Source organism: Grus americana, chromosome 7 (genome assembly GCF_028858705.1).
Source record: "Grus americana isolate bGruAme1 chromosome 7, bGruAme1.mat, whole genome shotgun sequence".
Taxonomy (NCBI): Eukaryota; Metazoa; Chordata; class Aves; order Gruiformes; family Gruidae; genus Grus; species Grus americana.
Genome location: NC_072858.1, coordinates 37,884,961 through 37,907,769, shown reverse-complemented (window position 1 = coordinate 37,907,769; position 22,809 = coordinate 37,884,961). Strand labels below are relative to the sequence as shown.

Sequence of the window (22,809 nt, the reverse complement as noted above, 5' to 3'; positions counted from 1 at the left end):
CCGCGGGGCCGCGCGCTCCGCCGCGCCACGCCACGCCACGCAAGCGTGGCGTGGCGCGGCGCGGCGGGGCGCGCGGCCGGTAATTAAGCACGGTGTTGGTTAGTCCAGCGTGGCTACAACAGCACGGCGTGGCTTGGGCCAGCACAGCATGGTGTGGTCCAGCATGGCCACGGCAATACGGTTTGGCGTGATCCACCATGGCCATGACGGCATGGTGCGGCGTGGTCGAGCACGGGCACGATAGCATGGTGTGGCTTGGTGCAGCACAGCATGGCTACAACAGTACGGCACGGCTCGGTCCAGCACAGAATGGCATGGTCCGGCATGGCCACAGCAGCATGGCGTGGTCCATCATGGCCACGGCAGCGCGGTTTGGCATGATCCAGCAAGGCCATGACAGCATGCCGTGGCGTGGTCCAGCACAGCATGGGGTAGTCCAGCATGGCATGGTCCAGCACAGCATGGCTTGGTCCATCATGGCCACGGCAGCGCGGTTTGGCATGATCCAGCAAGGCCATGACAGCATGCCGTGGCGTGGTCCAGCACAGCATGGCATGGTCCAGCACGGCCACAGCATCATGACTCAGCTCAGCACAGCATGGCCCAGTATGGCTACAACAGCATGGCATAGCTTGGTCCAGCACAGCATGGCATGGTCCAGCATGGCATGGTCCAGCATGGCCACGGCAATACGGTTTGGCGTGATCCACCATGGCCACGACGGCATGGTGCGGCGTGGTTGAGCACGGGCACGATAGCATGGTGTGGCTTGGTGCAGCACAGCATGGCTACAACAGTACGGCACGGCTCGGTCCAGCACAGAATGGCATGGTCCAGCATAGCCACAGCAGCATGGCGTGGTCCATCATGGCCACGGCAGCGCGGTTTGGCATGATCCAGCAAGGCCATGACAGCATGCCGTGGCGTGGTCCAGCACAGCATGGGGTAGTCCAGCATGGCATGGTCCAGCACAGCATGGTCCAGCACAGCATGGCTTGGTCCATCATGGCCACGGCATCATGACCCAGCTCAGCACAGCATGGCCCAGTATGGCTACAACAGCATGGCATAGCTTGGTTCAGCACAGCATGGCATGGTCCAGCATGGCCACAGCAGTATGATTTGGCATGGTCTGACACGGCACAGTCCAGCATGGCCGCAAGCATGGCATGGTCCATCATGGCCACAGCAGCAAGGTTTGGCATGGTCCAGCACAGCCACGATAGCATGGTGTGGCATGGTCCAGCACAGCATGGAGTGGTCCAGCAACGGGCTGCATGGTTCTCCATGGTGTGGCCAAGCATGGCACGGGACAGCCCGTTCGCACATGTTCTCCCCCACCGCTCCCTGTGCTCCCTGGCCCCGTGCCCTGGCCAGCGCCGGGTAGAGAGGGTGCTGGCAGGACACAGGGGCCCACGTAGCCAGGGGGCTTGGCTGGTGGCCCCCCTCTGTCCCTCATCCAGGACGGCGCTTCTGACGGAAGTGGAGGAGCCAAGGCAAGGGCATGGCGTCAGCAGGACGCGCCTTTATTTTGGTGACTCACGGCCCATAATGTGGTGAATCCCTGTTCCCCACCCTGCAAGCCCTTGGTCCAGAGGTGCCTGGTGGCCGTGGCTGCTCAGCCATCCCACGCGGGGACACCGGTGCGGCGGGGCGCCAACGGCCCCGATTCGGAGGCAGGCGGCGAGTCACTGGCCCGTGCCTGGGCGAAGACGCGGTTACGGGCGCCGAAGAGGATTCCGCGGCCGTGGCTCCTGGGGGCGTAGGGCCCGTGGTGGTGATGGCGGTGGTGACGCGAGCAGAAGGGGGCCCTGAAGGCCTCCTGGAAGCCCCGTCGGAAGTTCTCGTTGAAGTAGCCATAGATAATGGGGTTGGCGCTGCTGTTGAAGAAAGCCAACCAGTGGGCGAAGGGGAAGACGTAGACGGCAACCAGGTGGAGCTGGCCCTCGCTCAACCGCCCATAGTCCGTCAGCAGCATCAGTGTCCAGAGGGGCAGCCAGGAAAGGGTGAAGAAGAGGGCGACGATGATGAGCATGTTGATGACCTTGGCCTTCCTCCGGGAGACCTTCCTCCCCTCCGGCTCCCCTTGGCCACGGTCGGGTGCTGCCGACTTGAAGAGCTTGAAGGCGATGCGGGCGTACATGATGATGATGAGGGCAAGAGGGGCCACGTAGATGTGGGAGAAGAGGACGGTGGTGTAGATCCTCCTCATCCCCGTCTCAGGCCAGGCCTCCCAACAGGAGTAGAGGGGGTAGGAGTTGTTGTAGGTGTCCACCATGAAGTGGTGCTCCTCCCTGGTGACGGTCAGGGTGATGGCGGCAGGACACATGATGAGCAGGGCCAGCACCCAGATGATAGCAATGGTCACCAGGGCTTTCCTCAGCGTCAGCTTCTGCCGGAAGGGGTGGACAATGCAGCGAAACCTGCAGGAGGGCAGATGGTGGTTGCTTTGGGCACGTTCCTGGGAAGGAGGGTGGCCAGGACCCAGGGGTGGGAAGGGACGGTAAGGTGGGTTGCTCTTTACATATGGCTTTTGGTGGCAGAGATAGCTTGGGATCTCTCCAGCTTTGGTGTTTTCAGCCCAAGGTGGGGAACGACACCTTGCTGGGATGCCCCATGGACTGCTTTGTGGTCCTCCTGGAGAGCTGGGACACACTCCTGACATCCCCATGAGCATTCCCGTGATGGAAACCACATGGGACACCTGAACATGCTGGGGGGCGGCTTGGTCCTCGTGTCCCCACATCCCCGCACCGACATACCTCTCCACGGCGATGGCCACCAGGGTGAAAACGGAGGCGGAGACGGACATGCCCTGCACCAGGCCGCTCATTTTGCACATGGTGTTGTCAAAGGGCCAACCTGTGAGGGGACACCGTGGAGGTTGTAGGTGCCTTTGCCTTGGCTGGGTCCATCAGCAGCTCCCTCTGGATGTCCCCATCCACTACGTCGTTGCTGGGGGATGCTAAATCCTGCTCCTAAGGGGGGTGCTGCATTTTTGGCCCATACAGAGATGGCCTTCAGCAGCACAGATGCTTGGAAAAAAAACCCAAAATTGGTAAAAAAGATGCATATTACACTTCTTAGAAACTCAAGGAGCACGGTGGTTGTCATTTCTCCAACCCTTACGTAGGGCTTGAGCTGTTATCATGGGGACCGACCTTGGGATCCTCAATCAGGAGGGCTTTCGTCTTGTTTCTTGACCCCAACGCTAAGGCGTCGGCAATAAATAAATAAATCGCGCCCCATGATAAATAAATACAGACTCTGCCCCGCGCCCTGGCTACCGCTGGGGCTAAACGCCGCCAACCGTGCCAACGTCACCTTTTGTCTTTGGAAAGGTCAACGGGCAGAGCTGAGCCAGCACGGGAGAAGATCGATGCAAGAAGAAAATGATTTTTTCCGGTGTTGCTTGATGGAGAATGGGCGAACTTTAAATAAATAAGTGAATGCAGCTTTCAGGTCATACTTATTTTGCCAAAAATGTTCAAAACCTCAAATAAAAAAAATAAAAAAAAAGGATTTTTCCTCACTAAAATAGTAGCTCTAAATGAAATGATACCTTTCATCAGGTGTGGTTGAGTGGCCACCACCTCCCCTCCTCATCCTCAGCAAAAAAATCACCCACCACTTTCTCTCCCTCCCTTACGTCTTGCCCCTCCACTGCCCCGCTCACCCGTGATGAGGTTGTCCACCAAGGTGGTGGGCATGCAGAAGATGCCCACCAGCAGGTCGCTGATGGCCAGGTTGAGGATGAACATGTTGGTGACTGTCCGCATCTGGCGGTTTTTCACCACGATGAAGCACACCAGGATGTTGCCGATCATGCACATGAGGAAGATGAAGGTGTAGGCCAGGATGAACATGGCCGCCACGGGGGACGAGTGCTGGTAGTACGCCGAGAAGGTGTAGTTCTCCCTCAGGAGGTGGCTCTTGCTTGCGGTGGAGTTGGGCCAACTGCCGTTGGAAGGGCCTGGGGAAGGGAAGGCAGGAAAACAAAGCTGAGAGAGGATAAAGCGATTATTCCTTTCATTTTTTAACGCCCTCGGAGGTGGGTTTTCAGATTTATACCAGTGCCCAGCCCAGCCGTGTCCTGCTGGGACCATCTCGATGCCCCAACAAGCCTCCTCCTCCTCAGGTTACGCAGCCCAAGGTACTCCAGCCCCTTGGCTGAATTATTATTTTGTATCATTATTATTTTATACCATATCGCTATTGTTTTATACCATATCACTATTGTTTTATACCATATCACTATTGTTTTATACCATATCACTGTTATTTTATACCATTATTTTGATGAGGAATTAAAGCAGCCCAGAAAACATCTTGTACTCATGGGAATTTTTTATTTTCTTAGGGATGATACAAGGAAGAAGAATCCATATCCCGACGCCGATTTAAGAGGGGGAGCAGTTCTGCGCAGCACCCACCCTCCGGTTTCCCCAGCTTTGTGCAGGCAGGGATGCGGGAGGATGCTGGGCGCAGGCAGGAGCTGCCTGCAACGGTGACGGGACTTACTCCGGGCAAACCCAGGCTGCAATTTTAAGGCAGAAAAAAAAAATAAAAAAAATAAAAAAAAGGTCTATTTTTGCTTTAAGGCTCAGCCTAATTGCCTGCAAGTCAGCTCCGCTCTGCAAAAAGCACTGCAAAGCTGCTGCATGGTGGGCGGCCGTGTCATCCCCCCGTCCCCGTGCCGGTGCTCAGCTCGCCAGCCAAGGTGCTTTTCCCAGTCGCCGGGACCACCGGCTTCCCCGGAGGCTCCGGCACGCAGGGAGGCCCTGCCCGGCCTCTGTACCCCTTGTGCAGGATTTGGCCAACACGTTTCCAGCCGGCCTTGAGAAAGGCACCGGAGGGGGGGGTTTGCAGGCACGGGAGAAGGCAAGGGCTGCGCGGGCAAGATGCTCCGGCCGGTCGGCATCAGGTGCAGCCGCACGAATTGGCTTCGTTAAGCAGAGGTGGTAGCAAAAACTGTAATGAGATTGCCCGAAATCTGCAATATTAAGCCCAAAACTTTACTGGACTTTGTCTCTTTGGGTTGCGATGTCTTGCAGCGTTAGCAGGAGGTGGGTATCCTACGGATGAGGCGTCACGGGCGGTTTCAAAAGCGAGGGGGGAAGATGAGGAAAGGAGAATAAGGGGCTGCCGAGCGCCCGGGTGGGTGCCGGATGGATGGAGGTGTCCTCTGTTCCGCGCTGACATCTCGGACGCGGTGACGAGGGGATGGGGGGGACTGGCCGGGGGGTGATGGGCCACCTGCCTCCCTGCGGGAAAGCACCTCAGGGAACGGCTGGGCTGATGGAATGGGGGCGGGGGGGGGGCTGGACATCTTTTTTGGGGATAAAATAAAATAAATCAGGTCTCGGTACTCACCTCCGCCTCCCCGACCCGGCTCCGGGGGCTGCATCGCCGGCATGCGAGCGGGGGGGGGATGTCTGCCGCCGGGGGAGGGGGAAGTTTGTCCCCGTCCCTCCCCCGGTGCCCCCCCGCCCGGTGCCGAGCCCCGGTGCCGGTCCCGTGGTGCCGCCGCGCCGGTTGCGGCTGTTCGCCGGGGCTGCAGCGGAGAGGGGGTGGGCGGCGGGGGAACAGCCTCCCATCGCCATGGATACCGGGGTACCCGCACGCACCCCCCACCTCTGAGGCAGTGCGGGGGGGGGGGGCAGTCCACAGAGCAGGTTTGCTGGCTGGGGAGGGTCGGGTCCCCCTTGCCACCCCCCAGATCCCCCCACTGATGGCGCTTGGTGTCCCCCTCCCCTCCAGCTAATGGTCGGTGTCTACCTTTCGGGGGGGAAACACGCAGGGACCCCCAAAATGAGTGGGGAGGACCTCCATCCTCCACCCCGTGTAAATCACCCACGTGGTGGGGAAGGCAGCACGGTCCTTAGGGATGCTGGTCCTGGCCCGAAGCTGCTTTGCTCCAGCTCCTCCATCATCGCCAACACCAATAACCCCCCCCTCACCGTGGTCTCCTACCCAAGTTTACCTTTGGCAAGGCTAGCAGTCAAATATTTCCAGGATTAAGCATCCCCGGCTGCCCCCAGCATTGGGAAGCGTCTGTCCCTTAAAAGCACAAAGGAGCGAACGCAGGAAATATTTAAACAAGGCATTTCGAGATAACACCTGCAATTTCCCCCACGAGTTTTTTTGCAGGTCCCCAGCTGCTAAGGCACACCAGCGTGCCCGGCAGCGGCCTCCCCACCACCAAGAAGCCGCCCTCCCCGGGCCGTATCCTGAGCCCCACAGCTTAAGGAGAAGACAACTGATAATTCAAATTTAATATACAAAAAGCCACATAACAGGAAAACGTTTAATCAGGCACTCAGCACACCGCGATGTCAGCAATTCCAGGGGGAACCCTTATGCCACAGGGATGCCCCCCACCGTCCCAGCTGCTCCCCATCACCAACCAGGCAGGAAAGATGCAGCCAAACATCCAACTCCCCCAATTTTACCCAAAACCTCGCATGGCACACGCATCCCGTCTCCTCCGCCTGCCCAAAACACAAAGCGAGAGATTCCTCGGCTCGGGAGCTGGCAGAGCCATCCCTTTGCGGAAGAGCCCCCGCTGCTTGCTTTTTCTTAAGGGGAAAAAAAAAATAAAAAATAAGAGGGACTGGCTGCCTTGCTGCAGATTTGGGACAGAAACAGCGACGTAGCAGGGACTGACCTAAGCCAAACCACTCTCGCGGGCAGTCGCCCCACGGGAGAGCTCGCCCGGCTCCGCGCGGGCACCCCGAGACCCTCTCAGGCTTCGGGGCCGGGCTCCTCCGGTGACAGCAGCAGGTCGAAGGGGACGAGGGGCCGGACCAACAGCCGCGCTTCGGGGCCGACGGGGTTCGCCCGCAGGTTGAGGCTCCGCAGCGATGCCATGGAGGCCAGCTTCTCCACCGGCACCTCTGCAAAAGAGAGCACCGAGGTGAGCATCCGTCCCGGCATCGGCTGCTGGGGAACGCGGAGCAGCAGAGGGGACGAAAGCCGCGGCGTGATGGGCGCACCGGAGCAAACCCTGCTCCCCGTGGTCTCCAGGCTTTTATCAAACCAGAAACTTAATAAACTACTAAATTACATGACTATTCAAGCAAATGTCTTGGCAAGGCGCAACCACTACGATATTAAACGTGGACACTGCCCTCTCCCAGTCCTTAAAAAAAAAAAAAAACAACCCCTGCTGGGGTGCTAAACTGGTATTCAAAGATTTATTGCCTTATTTTATCCCCAGCCTTGCAATGCCCAGGAGCCCTCGCCAGGCTAACGGGAGAGCACGTGCTCTTTGCCCTTGTTGGACAGGCTGCAAAACGGCTCTCGGCCATCGCCAGGCACCCTCCTATTTCGCAATTTCCACGAATTTGGGTGTTTTCTTTTAGAAAGGGTTTCTAAAGGAAACCCTTTTTACCTTAAGAAAAGGCGCAGGTCTCTAAACGGTCCCAGTGCAAATCCACTGAGAGCAGAGGGACAAGACCAATATGAAAACCTAACCATTACGATCATAAAAAAATGACAAATTTAGCTTTTTTGTTATAAATCACAATATTTTAGGCTTGAAAAACCTACCTGCCTGAGTCTACTAAAAACAGTTTCTTTTTAATTTGGCCACCAAAATGACAAGAGCCTTTTATATCCCCAGCTCTGATTTCTTCTGCCAATACCTGGAGCAGAATTGTGGTGGTGTTATTATAGCTGGGTGGGTGATTATGCAGTTTTTAAACCATTAAACTTATTTTATGCTGGAAAAAAAAGACTCAAACACCTCAATGGCTTTTTTTTCCCCCCCTTCTTTCCTCCAGAGAGCAGTGCTATTTTCTGTAGCATACATATTTCTTAGCAGAGCATCTCTCATCAGGCTGAGCTTCACGCAGATTGTTTTGTAACTCTTCTTTACAGTGGATTTGTTCACCGCCACTCCCCCGTATCATTTTGCATTTTTTTTTTCCCCTTGACGCGCAAAAATATTTTATTTTTATTAGATCTTCCTGTTTCATCATCTCCTAAGGTTACGCAGAGAAATAAACTCCCACTTTGCTTAAGTTTAGGGAGTTAAAAAAAAGTATTTCAGGGAGCAAGCCATGCCCAGGGTGGGAACAGCCCAGCTCAGGAGCTTAATTCGAGGTAAGGAGCAGTGCCTCACCCCCCCGCGCCCCCGGCATGAAGCGACTGGCAGGGCACGCACTGCAGCCTATAGCTATACGGCCGCGCCGTGGGAACCACGCGCTCCTCCATAAGCAACGCGAAGCATCACTTGCCGGCTCCCCGATGGATGAGGCACTCACGTTGCATCCTGGATTATTCACGCTGGATTCGCCAGTATAAGTGGAAAAAAGTGTGTGTGTGTGGGGGGAAATAAAGGCTTTTTCATAATTAAAGCAAAGCTTAATTTTCTCAGATCAGAATATGATAATGAGTGAAAAAGCTAGCTCCTTCAGAGGAAAGGGCTGCCGAGGCGTCGGAGGAGATGGGTACGAAAGGGGCGCTGGGTGATGAACGCTGGCAGCCCCGTACGGCTACCAACCGAAGGCAGAAGGACCCCGCTCGGCTCGGCAGAGCCGCATCCTGGTCCTGCTTTAGCATTACCCGCATCCTTTGGTGGCCACCAACTCCTGCCAGCCTCCTCCAAACCTGCTGACGGAAACCCACTCGCTGGCTCCTCTGCAGCTGTTAACAAAGATGCGTTTTCCGTGGCGTCATCCCAAATTAAAAGCGGCTCTGATGCTCACGAGGACAAAATTAGCCACAGTTGCCCCCAGCAGCAACCTGGCCAGCCTTGCTAGTGGTCTCGTGCTGTCTCGGCATCTTCTGCGTTAAGGCATTAATCGAGGAATAAGGGAAATAGAAGCTGAAGCTTCAGGCTCCAAAAAACCCCATGGACTTGGGAGCTGAAAATGCTAATTTGATATCCCTCTAATTAGCAGGAAGAGAGTTAAAAGCACTGACATTAATATATACATAATTATACTCCAGAGTTAGGAGCTGATTGAGAGGAAAAGGGCAGTTCATGGCACTAAACGTCTCATTTCGGAGCCCCCAGACTGCAGGCGGGCATTAATTAACCCTCTTTTTCTCCTATTTTCCTTGAGCTGGAAAACACTACCTACCATCTCAAGTTCAACACGCCTTCGTAGGCGACTTGGTTCTCTTTCAGCGGGAGGTTCGCAGCCCCGCTACCAGCTCCTTCAGCATCCCTGATAGGACAGGCAGGACCGGCAATAGCACGTGGCTGTAGCTCCCCCCAAAAAAAACCCCCAGACCAACTAGAAATAAAGCCCCAAATCTCCATCTCCCACCCATAACCTAGAAAACATCTTTCTCTCACCCACCAGACTTTTATCTGGAGCAGGGGCCTCAACTCGTTATTGGGCTAAGTGGTGCAACCTGCCTCCCAAATTATAAAAGGCAGCAAAATGCAGGGTTTTGGGTTTTTTTTTTTTATTCCTGGGGCAGCTCCTTCCCACGCTGAGCTGGCTGGGGGTGTGCAGGCACTGCTCCACTGCTGGAGAACAGCACCTGGATAGACTTTTAGATACTTTTGGATACCTCAAGAGTTTTTTTTTTCCTAAGGATGTGCTAGCTGTAGTGGGTGAGTTGTACCTGCACGCAGTGGGGGAAAAGGGAAGATGCCATCTCCTATAGCCTGGTCCAAGATCTCCTGGAGTAAAACAAGTGTAGAGGGCTCAAATCCTACTTGGCTGTTAAGGATAATCAAAATTTATGCTAGTTAAATTCAAGCTAATGGGCTCTCCTTAATTCTCCTTCTCTTGTTGTGCCAGGCTAGCGTGGGAGGAAAAGGGATGCGTAAATACAAGCTCATAAGTAACATATAAAACTGTAGTAGCATATAAAAATGCATATATATAAAAATGCAAATTCATACGCAGATAATTAGCACCAAGGCTCATCCCCCAGCCCGGCTGCAAGGTCCCAGCGTGCCGTGCCCGTGAAGACCAGGGAGCTTGGTCCTGGTCCTAGCTCAGGGCTGAGCAAGCTCGGTCCTCAGGGCACTCCAGGAGGTTTCCCCGTGGTCCCAGAAGATGAAAGTGGGGATGAGCTGCTTTTCCTTGGGTGGGAAGGACTTGAGCTGCTGGGGTGCTTGGGGTGCCCGGGAGGTGCTGGGGAAGGTGCTCAGCAGGGATGCAATTACCCAAGCGTTTGCTTCCTTGGCAAAAATTGGCCACAGCACCCCTGGCTTTCTACCTCTTCCCTTTCTGGAAAATGCATAAAATAAGCTAACCGTAGCTATTTCTGCAGCCAGACAGCATCGTGCTCATTTCCAAGACATGTCCCTGATGCATTTTTAGCTTGAAATTGTTAATTTCTACCCTGTCTTTTTTTTTTTTTTCCTGAGTCTGATAACTGCACCCGAGGGCAGCCTGGCAGGAGGTGACCAAGGTTTTCTAGCTGGGTTTTCTAGCTGCCTTCTCCCCCAGGATTAATCCAGTTGGGGGCAACCCTCGATGCATCCTTTCCTCCCTGCATTTAAGCAGGGAGGGGGGGAAAAAAAGCAACAAAAAAAGCTGTATTCCCTTTCCGGCAGCAGCCTGCTTGCACAAAATGTGAAGGAAATATGAAATTTGGAGACCTCAGCTCTTGCATCAAGTCTGATTGAAGTTGGCCAATTAAGCTCGAAAAGTGATGGAGGGAACTAAGAGTGAGACCAGTTTCTCTGGAAGGTGGGAGAGGAAAAAAAAAAAAGGGGTGAGGAAAAAAACCATGTCTTTTGCTGGTTCTTATGGAAGTAGTATTTAATATCTTGTGTTTCTACAGGCATGGCCAGGGAGCAGCTGATGCTGTTAATAAAACTTGTGTTGCAGGGAGCAGCTTTCCCAGCAGCAGCTGAAGCCATCCCAGATAAAACAGCAAAATTGAGCGGACTCGATATTTTGCCTCCCCAGGGATCCGTGTGGGATGCTCCAGCCTGGGCTCTTTGAAAGCTTGCTCCTAAATAAATCCCCTTTTATCTACGTGCAAGAGCTGCCCCTTTTACCCAGCTTTCAGGGACTCCAAAGGTTTCAGCTTTGCACATGAAAGATTTTCCTCCGACTGCAGAGTCAGGGGACGAGCGGCTCTTACCATTCCTTTAATTTCACTTTTTTTTTTTAGGTGATTTTGTAGTAGCTCCTATTTGCTCTGGGAAATGTTCAGGTACGCTTGTGCCCTTCCTTTGCCTGGCAGCAAACATCCCAGCATCCTTGCGGCCGGGTTCTGCAGTCAGGTCTATTTTTTTTTTTTAATTAAATCTGGTGATTTTTTTGAGTCACAGCTGCAACCGCCTTCGAAAGCCACATCCCAGCGCTGTGAACGGGGCTCGATTCCCCCTACGCCTGCAACAGCTTCATCCCAGGAGGCAGCGGCGAGCGTTAGCAAAACCAAGCGGCTAACGAGGCTTGGTCCGTTCAGCATCTCCCCTGCACCCGTGTGCCCTTCCCCCTGCCAAATTCATGTTGGTTTTACTTCTGGGTTACTAAACCATCCCTCGGCCTGGCCGTATCCGCACGGGATGGTGGACCACGAGCGAAGCTTCGAGCCGGCATCCTTCCCCTGCCCAGGGACGGGCATCGTCGGTGTTGCTGCTGGGAAGTCCAGCTGCCCTGGTGGGGGGGGGGTGATGCTCATCATCACTTCCAGCTGGGGGGGAGAAAGGTCCTTCTCACCTGTGATCTCATTTTCTTCCAGGTCAATGGTCTCCAGGGTGGCAACAGCGGCCAGGGGTTCGGGGAAGCGCCGAAATCTGTTGCGGGAGAGGTTGATGGCCCGGAGGTGCAGCAGGGAGGTGACCTCCTCGGGCAGGCGGTGCAGGTAGTTGCCTGCCAGGTTGAGCTCTGCCGTTTGGGGGAGAGGGGTGGTGGGATGAGGGGGGGAAAAGATGGGAAAAATAATTAATGCATAGCTTAATTTGCAGCCTCTGTCCCTCACAGGCTGCTGGGTCCCCTCCTCTGAAAATGGGATTTTTTTTTTTTTTTGCTCATCTCCACGGTTTGCCGTCGTACTTTTGCCTGCTGCGAACCCCGCTTTTGGGAGCGATGTGTTTCTTGGCTTCCTCAGGCTTTCCTAAGGAAACCCGTGCGGCATTTTGCAAGCAGGGGCTGTAGAAATAAGCAATATTTCTTAGTGAAGTCAGCGCAATTCCCCTCCCGCTGGCCATTTGTCACGGCTTAAAGCTACTTTGCATCTTCACGTGCCTGAACCCCTTCTGAGGGATAAACAGGGTGGCGGAAGGAATGCATTGATAAGCAAAAAGTATCTATTTGACAGAATTTAACTCCCTGTGATGCTTTTGCGTCCTCAGAAACGAGGTCCTGTGGGGCTGGGAACAGCACTCCTGCATGCAAGGCCATTAGCCACGGGGACGGGCACCCCAAATCCCTCTGTCCCAGTGCCCTTCTCCAGTGACACGGGGCTTTCTGCTCTATAAATACCGGCGCAGGCTGCCCTGCCCCTGCTAATATCGGGTATTTATAGGTCCTGCCTCAGGCTGTGTGACGCCGTCCCCAGCCCTGGGGCATCTGTCCCCAGCCACAGCCCTGCTGAGGCCTGGCACATTCATCGCCCGAGTGATTTGTTCATTAGTGGCTTGAAATCCTTGCTGGGAAGTGAACCCCCCCCTCCCTCCTTGGGGCTCACCATGCTGTCTAGAAAATGAAAATTGATTTCCTTTTGCTCAATGTGTTTCTTTTCTCCAGCCTGGGGGAGTTATCACAGATGATGCTCCGGCTCCAGTACGCCGCGGGAAGCCTCCCCGGGCGCCCACCGCGGCAGCGCTCGTGCAGTACGTTGTATGAGCAAAATATCGGCTTTGAAAAGCTGCCGGAGCCCTGGGTGCTGCTGCAGGCAGGCAAAGCCCTGGCGTAGTCCCCAAGGTTGAAAACCAGGGCGCGGGATGCTCTGGATGCTTGCAGGACCGTGTTTTTAGCCGATTAGCTTCTGGCTGCTTTCGCTGGGCTCCGCAGGGATGCGTCCCCGTGGCAGCGGCCATGCGTTGATGACCGTCCCCATCTCCTGCAGCGAGTGGAGAGTGAGCAACTCTCACTGACGTCCCGTGATGGGGACTAATTAGCCACCAGCAGCAAGCCAGCGTGCCTTCTGCAACCTGAAATGCCCCATCTCCGCCGTGCACTGTGATGCCCAGGCTGCCTGCCTTGTTCTCCTTCATCCCCAGGCCCATCCTTGGAGGGAGCTGGAGCGTGAGTGACCCCCCCACGGCGGCCGGAAGGTGGCAGGGTGTGAGTTTGGGAGGGTGGGTGAGAACAAAACCAGTGCCCTCTTCCTGCAAGGGGCAGAAAGTGTGAAGAAAAATGTATTTTTTGGGGGGGGGGTGTCTGAGCCTAGTGCTTGGAATGAGGCGGGAGCGTGGAGGAGGAAAAATTGCGGTGGGGAAACTCTCTGGTGTTGTGCCCCCTCTGTGGCAACCTGAGGGCTCTTTGCTGTGTCCCGGGGGTTCGGAAGCGGCTGTTGCGAAGCAGCGGGGCTGCCCCTTACCTCTCAGCTGGCTGAAGGTGGTGATGAACCTGCCGGTGAGGGACTTCAGCTCGTTGTTTGCCAGGGAGATGCGGTGGATCCCCTCGGTGACGCTCCTCATGGCTTTGTAGATGCCGACGGGGAAGGTCATCAGCTTGCAGTTGGCCAGATCTGCCCCCGGGGGAGACCCAGGCACCTTACAACGCACCCCGGCTGGGATGGAGCAATGCTTTCCATCTCGTTTTCCACCCCTTAACGCTCAATTGCTGCCACCCACGGGTGCTGTTAAGGTCCCCTGCTGTCGTAGGGATCTTTGCGATCACCTCCAGGAGCACCACCGACGGTTTGTTCCCATCGGCAATGCTAAGGCCGTCCTACCTCGAGTGCGTTCAACCCTCAATCCCATCGCAAATAAGTCTGCGCTGCAATGACCTTTTGGAAAGCCTCAGCCAGCCTGCCCGTGTCTAATACCTTCCCAGGTTCAGTAATCCCCCTCCCCGCTGTCCCGCGCCCCCCGGGGACGGCTGAGCGGCGCAGGGATGCCTCCCTCCACCGCTGACCAGGATGGGGATGGAGCACGGCTTTCCCTGGCTGGATTTTGCACGGGGAGGGGCGCTTGCCAATGGGGAAAGGATTCATCCGTGCTTCTCACCTCTTGGCACGTTCGTTTTGCACCGAGTCGTTTGTTTTCCCTCCCAGGGCGCGTGCTGGGGGATGCAAATCCTGTATCCCAGCCTTGCGATGCTCAGCCTGGGCTCTGCTGCGCGCTCCCTCCCCAAAGCCGCGGTGGGGGCTGCGCAAGCTCGGTCCTTCCCCCGCTTATCGTCTCGCTCCGGAGGACGGCGAGAGGCCGAGCGATGGAGCTCTGACTCGCAGCGTACGCTGGTTTATACCCCAGGGCTGGGAACCCAGTGTGAATAAAAATGAGCGGCTTTCATCTCCCTCTTTTGAAGAACTGCGTGCGGGGCTCTGATATTAGCGAGGAACGGGGTGATTGCAGGAAAAACCCACAAATCTGACGAGGCGACGTGGGGAGAGGTCTGGCTCCTGCCATCATTTGCAAAGGGGGATTTTATCCCTGGGACACGTCCCAGGGGATTATGTGCTGTTGCTGGGAGCCCATGCAAGCTTTAGGAGGGTGAGGAGCCTTTCCCTTCCTGGGGGGTGCGGGAGCCTTGGGTGCAGCACCCGGAGGAGGGGCTGACAACTTTTTTTGGACCATGGTAGCAAAAAATAGAGCCCTGCTCCCGGATACCCGATCCCTCTCCGGGCCCCAAGCGGGAGCGGAGCCGGAGCGCCGGGCTTACCAAGGGAATCAGTTTTGTTCTCCACCGTGTCGTTCACCTTCCTGGCCACCCGGGCCACCGCCTCGCCCATCCTCTTCTGCATGCGGGCACCCGGTCCCGCCGGGGACGCGCTTTGGCCGGGGAGATCCACGGCTGGAGGGAGAAACCGGCTGCCCCGGCCTCTCGGGAGAGGGATGCTAAAAATAACCGGTGGGATCAGCGTTCCCAGGGGAGGGAGGGAGGCTGTGCTCGGGCTGGCATGGCCCTCGGTGTATGGGATTTACCAGCTTTTTAGGCCGGTACATTTGGGATATGGGGATACATCTGCTTTCCTGGTTTGGGATATGGGGGTGCATCCCCTTTCCTGGTGATCCGGGGCTGGTGTGGCCCTCAGGGCACAGGATTCCCAGCTTTCTGGGTTAGTACTTTGGGATATGGGGATGCGCCCCCTTTCCTGGTGATCTGGGGGTGGTGTAGCCCTTGGGGCGTGTGTGATTCCCAACTTTTTAGGTCGGTACATTTGGGATATGGGGATGAGTCCCCTTTCCTGGCGATATCGATCAGCTTGGGCTCAGCCAAAATAAAACAGAAGGCAGAGGAGCGTCGGACGCGACAACCCGCTCTGTACAGGGATGGGGGGAGGAGGCATGCCGGCGGAAGACGGTACACCCCCCAAAACGCTCTTCCCACGCCGGGAGTCGAACCCGGGCCGCCTGGGTGAAAGCCAGGAATCCTCACCGCTAGACCACGTGGGAGGGCGCGGGCAGCGGCTCCCACCCCCGCGCCTGCCCCCTGCCGGCGGCGCCCGGAACGCGGTTGCGCGGCGGCGGCAGCGGGGGAACGGCGGGGGGGGGGGGGAGGCGGGGAGGGAAGGGAGGGGAGGGGAAGGGAGGAGAAGGGCAGGGGGGGGCGGTGCCCGCTCCGCGCCGCCTCCGCGGGGACAATAGCGCGGGGCCATGTCGTCCGCCGGCGGCCGCCAGCCCAGCCAGAGCCGGGCCATCCCCACCCGCACCGTGGCCCTGAGCGACGCGGCGCAGCTCCCCCCGGACTATTGCACCACCCCCGGCGGCACCCTCTTCTCCACCACGCCGGGAGGTAAGCGACCGGCCGCACGGGGCCTGCGGGGCGGCGGCCGCGGGGCCGCGCCGGGGGAGAGCTCCCGCCGCTCGCCCGCCTCTCTAAACGCCACCTATCGCGCGCATATCGCGGCCGTATGTCGTGCGTGTGTATATATATATCTATCGCCTGCCGCTGGTTGGCCTTAAAGCAAGCGCTTTCGGCAGGGTTTATTATTTTTCCGGGGTCTAACGGGGGGTGGGACGCGGGCACCGGGGGGGGGGGGGCGCTCGGCGCCCCGCGGGGTGTCAGTGACACGGGGGTGGGGGGGGCTCTGCCCCGTCCCGCTTTGACACCCCGGGGTCGGAGCCTCCCTCGTCCCCGGCCAAGGGGAGAGGGACGCGGGGGACGTTTTGGGGTGCCGCATCCGTCCGCATCCCCGGGATGCGTTCCCAGCCCTGCCATGAGTTTGCCAGGCCTCTGCGCCGGGACGGCGGCAGCGAGCGACCCGGGGGCAGCTGGTACCCAGGTGCCGCCGGGGGTGTTTATCCAGTGCCGAATTATCGCCCGCTGCGCCCAGATAAGAGCGGGCAGAGTGGCGGCGCGCACCCCCCCTGCCCTCCCGCCTATCCTTGGGCTGCGGCGGAGGTCCTTGGCCGTGGCACCCGTCCTGCCGGGAGACTCCTTCTGCAAACAGCCGCTGCCAGGCCGGATTGCCCCCCTTCCCCAATCCTCCTCTCATCCCCCAGGCACCCGGATCATCTACGACCGCAAGTTTCTGCTGGACCGCCGCAACTCGCCCATGGCGCAGACCCCGCCTTGTCACCTCCCCAATATTCCCGGCGTCACCAGCCCCGGCTCGGCCGGCGAGGAGCCCAAAGCGGACACCAACAGCCTGAACCACCAGGAGGGGAAGCCATCCATGGGTAAGGGACCCCCGGGGCGGTGGGTGGGGGTGTGTGTGGGGGAATTTGGGGTGGGGGGTGACCACCCCCTCCCTAACGCTTCTCTCCTTGCCTCTCGCCAGGGGACGACGCTCAGTTCGAGATGGATATCTGAGCGGGAACCACGGAGAGGCAGCAACTCCCCAGCCCTGCGCACACCCCATTCGGCTTAGCAGGATCCGTCCCGGCGAGGAGGAGGCGGCAGCGGTCCCCGCCGGCGTCCCCTTCCCCGCCTGCCTCCCCCCCCCTGTTTCCGGGGAGCGCGGCTCTGGCTTCTCCCCCTTTGCGGGTGACCGGTCCCAGCATGTGCCGCACGGAGCATCTCTTCCGGATCCGGCCCTATCCCTCTTCCTCCGCCCGCCGGCAGCCTGATCTCCACCGGGCTTCTTTTTAAAACATCCCTTTGCCTCTTCCGCCGCCTCGTGCTCCCCCCCAAAAAAAACCCCTCCCGTTACCCCAAACCTCCCGTTGCCGGCAGCTTGGCGGTCCGGAGCTGCGTCACCCCTTTTGCCCCTTCTCCCGGAAAATTCGGGCAGCTTCTCGGGAGGAGGGTGAAAGCGTTGCTCCTAGAACCAGCACCCGCTTGCACCCCGGGGCCGGGTTGGTTTATTTTTTCGGTTCCCCCGGGACCTGCTGCCATTCGGTGGAGGACAACGCTGGCAGCCCGTTCCCTTCGGTGCTCCGGGCGTCCACGTCTCTCTCCTACCTGGATTTCTTCCGTCTCAGCCCTTTGACCGGGGGCTGCGTCCCCGACCCACCAGCCAGGACTCAGAACGACGTAGCCATATGTTACAAAAAAGAAAAAAACCTCCTTGCTTTTATTTTTTTGGTACTAAAAAGGGGCACTTTACCGGCAACGCTTCTTTTTTTCAGGCTGGGGACGAGCGCCTCTGGGAAAGTGCTTTCTAGTGCTCTTTTTTTTTGTTGTTGTTTTTTAAATCCCCCCCTTTAAAATGTGAATAATACAGGAGCGAAATCCCTCGGCGCCGTTGGATGTCTCGGGAGCAGCCGGGCACCCGGGACGGGGGGAGATGCAGGCTGAGGTGCTGCAGGGATGCGATGCTGCGGCCGGGAGCATCACGGCTGCACCCGGGGCGCTCCGGTCACAGGGTGCCGGCATCGGTGCCGTCCTCCGCTTGCTTTTCGTGCCGGGGTCGCGCTGCCATGGTTAAAGGGTTTCGGCGTTAAACTCCCCGCCGCCGGCGGCTGTGCCGGCCTGGCACGTCGTGGCCATCCTGCCTGTGCCCGGCATCTTGAAACCCCCCGGCAATGGGATTTATTTTTTTCCTCCTCTCTCGGTGCGACTCTTGCCTTGAAGAGCGGCGTTCGGTGAGGGCGCGCGTGGCGGGGGACGCCGCGGCGGTGCCGTGCTGTGCCCCCCGAGCCCGCCAGCCCCCCACCCCCCTTTATTTTTATTTTCTTTTTTTACTACCTGTTGGGAGCCGTCGACAGCTTTGCAACCTTCTCAAGTGCCATTTTATCAGCCCCCACCTGAGTGCCTGCTCGATCCATCCTCCCTCCCTCGCCGGGGTCCCCCCCTGCTCCCCGGGGACCCATCGCCTGCCGGGGCGGTGGCTCTGCGTGCCGGGGACGGGGTACGCCCCGTGCCGGTATCCGTGCTGCAGGCGTTGTGCACTTTCCGTCCGGTAATTTATTTCTCTAGGTGTGTTTGGCGTGGGTCGGCGCGGTGGCTGGTTGCGAGCTCCCATCTTCCAGCTGCTTTTCTTGGGGGGGACGGCGAGGGCTGCCACTCGTTTTGGGGGGGGGGGGGGAAGTGAGGGGGGAAAAAAAAAAAAAACCAAAACCCAACCCGACAAGGGAACGGGATGTCTCTCCCATCCTTTCCCTTGCCCGGGTAGCGCTCGGTGGGACGCGACGTGCACACGTAGCCGGCCGTTGTAGGCGCACGAGTGAGTGAGTGCGTGCAAGTAGAAATATGTATATGCGTGTGGGTGGGTGGTGATAAGACACACACAAATATATATATTATATATAAATAAATATATTTTCCTTAAAAGCGAAGATCCTAGGAGGTCTGCTAGGCCCTCGGATCGAGGGAGCGGCAGGGGCGGAGGGCGAGGACGTCCTTTGAGGAGCGGGGATGGCCACCGCAGATGCAGGGACCCGGCGCCCTCGGCGCAGTGACTCGTTTCGGGAAATCTGCTCTCCAAGCCAAAAAAAAAAAAAAAGAAAAAAAAAAGAAAAAAAAAAAGAAAATATCCGAGGACAACTTAACTTACGGACAGGAGCCGGAGGGAAACCACTTTTTTTTTTTTTTTTTTTTTTTTTTTTTTAAATGTCCCCTTTCCCGACCTCCTTTCGTCTCCGTTCCCCATCCCGGTGGCTTTCTCCCGGTTCTCTTTTATAACCGGGCTCGGGGCTGAAGAGCAGGGAGGGAGTGCCTGGCCTCGCCGGGGCAGCTCCTCTGCTAGTCAGGGTATAGAGTTGGGTTTTGGTTTGGGGTTTTTTTTTTTTGTTGGTTTTTTTTTTTTTTACTGTCTCTTCAAGCAGGTGTTTGGGAGGAGAAAAGCTCTCGCCAGTGGTTGCTGTTACAGTGAGATCAATAAAGATCTTGGTTCTATTAAATCGAGGTGTTGGAGGTTTCTTCCGAGTGGGACTCGGGGTGCGGGGGGGGGGATTTTCCCTTCGGAGCGAACGCCGCCGGGGGCTTCACCCTCTTTGCAGGTAAACCCTCCTTTATATTTTAGTAGGGTGGGTTGTTTGGGGTTTTTTTCCTAAAATTCTTTAGGTGAGTTGCTTTCCAAATTTCCAATTTGGAAAAAAGAGGATCCGGGCCAAGGACGGTAAATCGGGAGCGAGCCCCCGCCTCTTGCCGGGCGTAACTCAGTGTTACAAAGAGCAGGGGAGGGTCAAATCCAGACCCAACAGCCAAGGGTTAAGGAAGGACTCGATTGCAAAATTTCCCGTACAAAAAATAATAAAAAAATCCGATTTTACCATAGAAAGTTCTCCCACGTACAGAATCGCTGCAAATTGGTCATTTATCCCGCACCGCCGGGTGCAAAAACCTGGACATCGAACTAGAGAGGTGCCAAAGAAAGTCCCGCTTGGGATATCTCTGACCCAGACTCCAAAGGTGCAAATAAACCCCTGAACTTAAGCTGGGCTTAAATTGCAACGCCCCCCAGCAATTTCGCACATCGCTGCTAAATGCATTTTTGCACCAACCTGGGGGTACCCCCCAGCCCGTGACTCCTTCCGGCCGATGCCGAAAGGACCGCGTATTTGAGTTTTAAGCCAAGGCAGCCTTTTCTTAACACCATCCGCTCTGTACGGGGGGGTCGGAGCAGCAAAAGCCTTTTCCCCCCCAGTTAGGGAGGGTGCTGTGGGGCGGGTGGGAGCGCGGCGTCCTCTCTTTCTCTCTCTTTCTCCGGCTGCAGCAGCCGGATCCCGGGAGCCTCCAATTTTTGCGGGTGTCTCAGCAAAATACCATCACCCCGTGCTGTGACACCCCGGAAAGCGCGTCACGTCGGGATGCAGGCTCCGCGTGTGAAATACCGCAGCGGCGTGGCGCATTCCCAAACCGCCTGCGCCTACTCGGGGTCCCGCGGGTGAAGCCGGGAGGACGACGCCAAGGGTGCCACTGACCTGTGTTTGGAGGGGGGGGCCCCTTCGCGCACCCCGGCGTGGTCCTGCCGTGACATCCCGTGGATGCGGGCGCGTATTGTGGCACCAGCAGCGCCTCCGCTTCGCTGGGAGCCTGGGCAAGGGCCGTCACATCACGCCGTTACCCGGGTTATTATCAAATTATGATGATTCAATGATTTTTATTGCTCCACTCTTGCTTCTTGCGCTCCTTTCCGGCCTGATCCTGAGTTAAAAAAATGGGATGTAGGAGGGAGGGGGTGGAGAAGGCAGCGAGGAAACCCCCTCCTTCAGAGCACCGCTGCGTGTTGCGCGGCTGCTCCCTCCTGCAGTTTCTCCCCAAATTCTGGTTCTCCGAGTTGTTTCTTACCTGCGGTCTCTATTAAAGGGTGCTTAAAGCCTGTAGGGGCAAAAAAAAAAAAAAAAAAAAAAAAAATCCAGAGGAAAGCTGTGTTGCTTGGAAACAGGCAGCAAGGCTTTTTTTTTTTTTAAAAAAAAGAAAATAAAACCAAGACATTTTTCCTTCCGCCGCTGAACGGGAGCGGTGGCTCGTGGGTTGCTCTTTTTTAATTCTGAAGCGTTAGCGAATTTTGAAGCGTGTGTAATGGAGGAGAGGAGCAAGATGAAAAAAAAGCTGATGAGGCATTTGGGAGCTCCCCTCTTCCGGGTTTGGCTTTGCCCACGCGATGCCAAGCTTAGGGGAGCGACAACCGGTTTCCTCCTCAATTTTCGGGTGCTTTTTTTTTTTTTTTACTGCTCGCTTACAAAGTCCGTAGCGAGGTGCGTGTGCGCGGAGAGCCCTGGCTTTTGGCGCGCTTCTTAGGGCAGGAGGAGTTTCTAGATGCCGATTTGGGAGCTAAAAAGGGAGAATTTTTCAAAAAAATAATAAAAATTCAATCTAGGACCGAAGCTCTTAATTGACAGCGAGCTGTAAACGAACGAATCCGGGGTAATTTCACGCGCAGCGGAGTGAATGAAACCTCGGTTGGATTTATAGCTCTGGATTCGAGCTTTAAACTGGAGTAGCTGCCGTCTGCGTGCGCGACTGCGGGGGTCTGCCCTGTGGCGTTGGACTGTAAAATTCAGCGGAGCGGCTCAAGAAAGGGTATTTTGGCCGCGCCGAAGGCCGGTGAGCCTGGCTAGTATCTAGGATCCCGACTAACAAACTTTCCAGCCCTGCTTTCCAGCCGTTACCATTTTCGGACTGCCTCCGGGCTCCGTTTACATTCCTGGCCCTCCTTCCCAGCGCCGGTGAACGTGTTAATGCCGTTTTTCTCTTTTTCCTTCGGCCCGTTGGTGTCCTATAAACACGGATTTGGCGGTGCCTCCCGGAGCAGCCCGGTAGCCGTGGATGGTGCCGGGTGCGAGCAAGGCTGTAGTGCCGGGGCGTTGGGGCGGGGGGGGTCCTCTGAGGAGTGGGGTTGGGGTCCTCCTAGATGGGACCCTCTGAGGGCTCAAGACGTCAACCCAAATGGAATGGGGGAAGGCAGCGAGGAGCTGAATTAATTGGGTTTTTATGGATTAGCTAAAAGAGCATCTTTCCGCGGCGGCGGAGTAAGCGCGATGCCTGCTGGCGATGAGGGAAGCCTGAAGTCATCTCATGGCTTTACTGCGCGCTGTGCTGGAAACCAGTGGAAGATGAGCAGCCCTTGACGCTGGTCCTGCTGGTGCCAGCAGAGGCGTCGCAGGGACCCACCACGGTGCCTGTACGTGCTGGGGAGCAGCCGGGTGGGCAGCAGCCCGATTTCCCCAGGCATTTGGCCCAAGCAAGGAGATTTGGGGGCCTGGAGCCACCCTGATGTTTCAGAGGATGCCTCCAGGTCTACGCCCTCTCCCGAAAACCTCCCGCAAGGTGGGGACACCAAGCGTGGAGTCTCTGCAGATGTCTCTTAGGCCAGGCTGCTGTAACCAGCTGCGTTTGGGTCTGTGAAAGGGACGCTATGTGTCCAGCTCCGCTTGGGGGGGGGGGGAAGGACCATCTCCAGCAGGCTGCTGTGTTCTGGGGGTCCCCGAGGGGATGGGTGCTGTGGCTGGGGGACGCTGTGTGCTGGGGGTCGGGTCCCTGAGGGGATGGGTTTTGCCTGGAGGATGCGGTGGGGTCCCCGAGGGGACAGATGCCGTGTGCCAGGAGGTCCCCTCAGGGATGGGGGCTGTGGCTGGGGGACGTAACGTGCCATGGGGCCCCTGAGCGTAGGGGTGCCGCGTGCCAGGGGGTCCCCGAGGGGACGGGTGCTGTGGGTGGAGGATGCTGCATGCCAGCCGGGGGGATGGATGCCCCATGCCAGAGGGTCCCCGAGGGGACGGGTGCTGTGGCCGGGGTGCGTGTGGGGGGGGGATCCCCGCGGTGCCGGGGGATGCTGCAACGTGCTGGGGCACCACGGCGGGGCAGGCCCGGGGGGGACGTTCCGGGCCGGGGGGGGGGCGGTGCCGGGCGGGCGCGGCGTGGGGCGGAGCGGCCGCGGTTCTGCTCC

The 22,809-nt window shown here is 57.3% G+C and overlaps 3 protein-coding genes and 1 non-coding gene across 5 annotated transcripts; 1 reads left to right on the top strand and 3 right to left on the bottom strand.

The window, feature by feature from the left end:
* Window positions 1-870: 870 nt before the first annotated feature.
* On the bottom strand, window positions 871-6,053 carry NPFFR1 (neuropeptide FF receptor 1). 2 transcript variants are annotated; one of them, XM_054831255.1, is made up of 4 exons: window positions 5,984-6,053; window positions 3,677-3,973; window positions 2,763-2,862; window positions 871-2,423 (listed from the first exon to the last, which is right to left on the bottom strand). In XM_054831255.1, exons 2-4 carry the CDS (start codon window positions 3,864-3,866, stop codon window positions 1,619-1,621), a joined length of 1,095 nt encoding a protein of 364 aa, XP_054687230.1. In that variant the 5' UTR covers window positions 3,867-3,973; window positions 5,984-6,053; the 3' UTR covers window positions 871-1,618. The 2 variants fall into 2 exon arrangements, with proteins under 2 accessions (XP_054687230.1, XP_054687229.1); XM_054831254.1 differs by lacking the exon at window positions 5,984-6,053 and adding an exon at window positions 5,374-5,581.
* Window positions 6,054-6,293: 240 nt separating this feature from the next.
* LRRC20 (leucine rich repeat containing 20) lies at window positions 6,294-14,936 on the bottom strand. The gene is made up of 4 exons (XM_054831268.1): window positions 14,754-14,936; window positions 13,468-13,617; window positions 11,643-11,810; window positions 6,294-6,896 (listed from the first exon to the last, which is right to left on the bottom strand). Exons 1-4 carry the CDS (start codon window positions 14,833-14,835, stop codon window positions 6,745-6,747), a joined length of 552 nt encoding a protein of 183 aa, XP_054687243.1. The 5' UTR covers window positions 14,836-14,936; the 3' UTR covers window positions 6,294-6,744.
* A 479-nt stretch (window positions 14,937-15,415) lies between these two features.
* On the bottom strand, window positions 15,416-15,487 carry TRNAE-UUC (transfer RNA glutamic acid (anticodon UUC)). The gene has a single exon. It is a non-coding gene; the product is annotated as a tRNA-Glu (tRNA).
* A 165-nt stretch (window positions 15,488-15,652) lies between these two features.
* Window positions 15,653-18,949, top strand: EIF4EBP2 (eukaryotic translation initiation factor 4E binding protein 2). The gene is made up of 3 exons (XM_054831267.1): window positions 15,653-15,827; window positions 16,538-16,714; window positions 16,816-18,949. Exons 1-3 carry the CDS (start codon window positions 15,689-15,691, stop codon window positions 16,845-16,847), a joined length of 348 nt encoding a protein of 115 aa, XP_054687242.1. The 5' UTR covers window positions 15,653-15,688; the 3' UTR covers window positions 16,848-18,949.
* Window positions 18,950-22,809: the final 3,860 nt, after the last annotated feature.

Coding starts and splice junctions, on each gene's coding strand:
- NPFFR1 (XM_054831254.1), bottom strand. CDS start 5,416: ATGCCGGCGATGCAGCCCCCGGAGCCGGGTCGGGGAGGCGGAG. Junction 3,974..5,373: donor GCCGGGTCGGGGAGGCGGAG/GTGAGTACCGAG, acceptor TCCCTTCCCCAG/GCCCTTCCAACGGCAGTTGG. Junction 2,863..3,676: donor GGTGGACAACCTCATCACGG/GTGAGCGGGGCA, acceptor GTCCCCTCACAG/GTTGGCCCTTTGACAACACC.
- LRRC20 (XM_054831268.1), bottom strand. CDS start 14,835: ATGCAGAAGAGGATGGGCGAGGCGGTGGCCCGGGTGGCCAGGAAGGTG. Junction 13,618..14,753: donor GAACAAAACTGATTCCCTTG/GTAAGCCCGGCG, acceptor CCCCGGGGGCAG/ATCTGGCCAACTGCAAGCTG. Junction 11,811..13,467: donor CACCTTCAGCCAGCTGAGAG/GTAAGGGGCAGC, acceptor CCCAAACGGCAG/AGCTCAACCTGGCAGGCAAC.
- EIF4EBP2 (XM_054831267.1), top strand. CDS start 15,689: ATGTCGTCCGCCGGCGGCCGCCAGCCCAGCCAGAGCCGGGCCATCCCC. Junction 15,828..16,537: donor CTTCTCCACCACGCCGGGAG/GTAAGCGACCGG, acceptor CTCATCCCCCAG/GCACCCGGATCATCTACGAC. Junction 16,715..16,815: donor GGAGGGGAAGCCATCCATGG/GTAAGGGACCCC, acceptor GCCTCTCGCCAG/GGGACGACGCTCAGTTCGAG.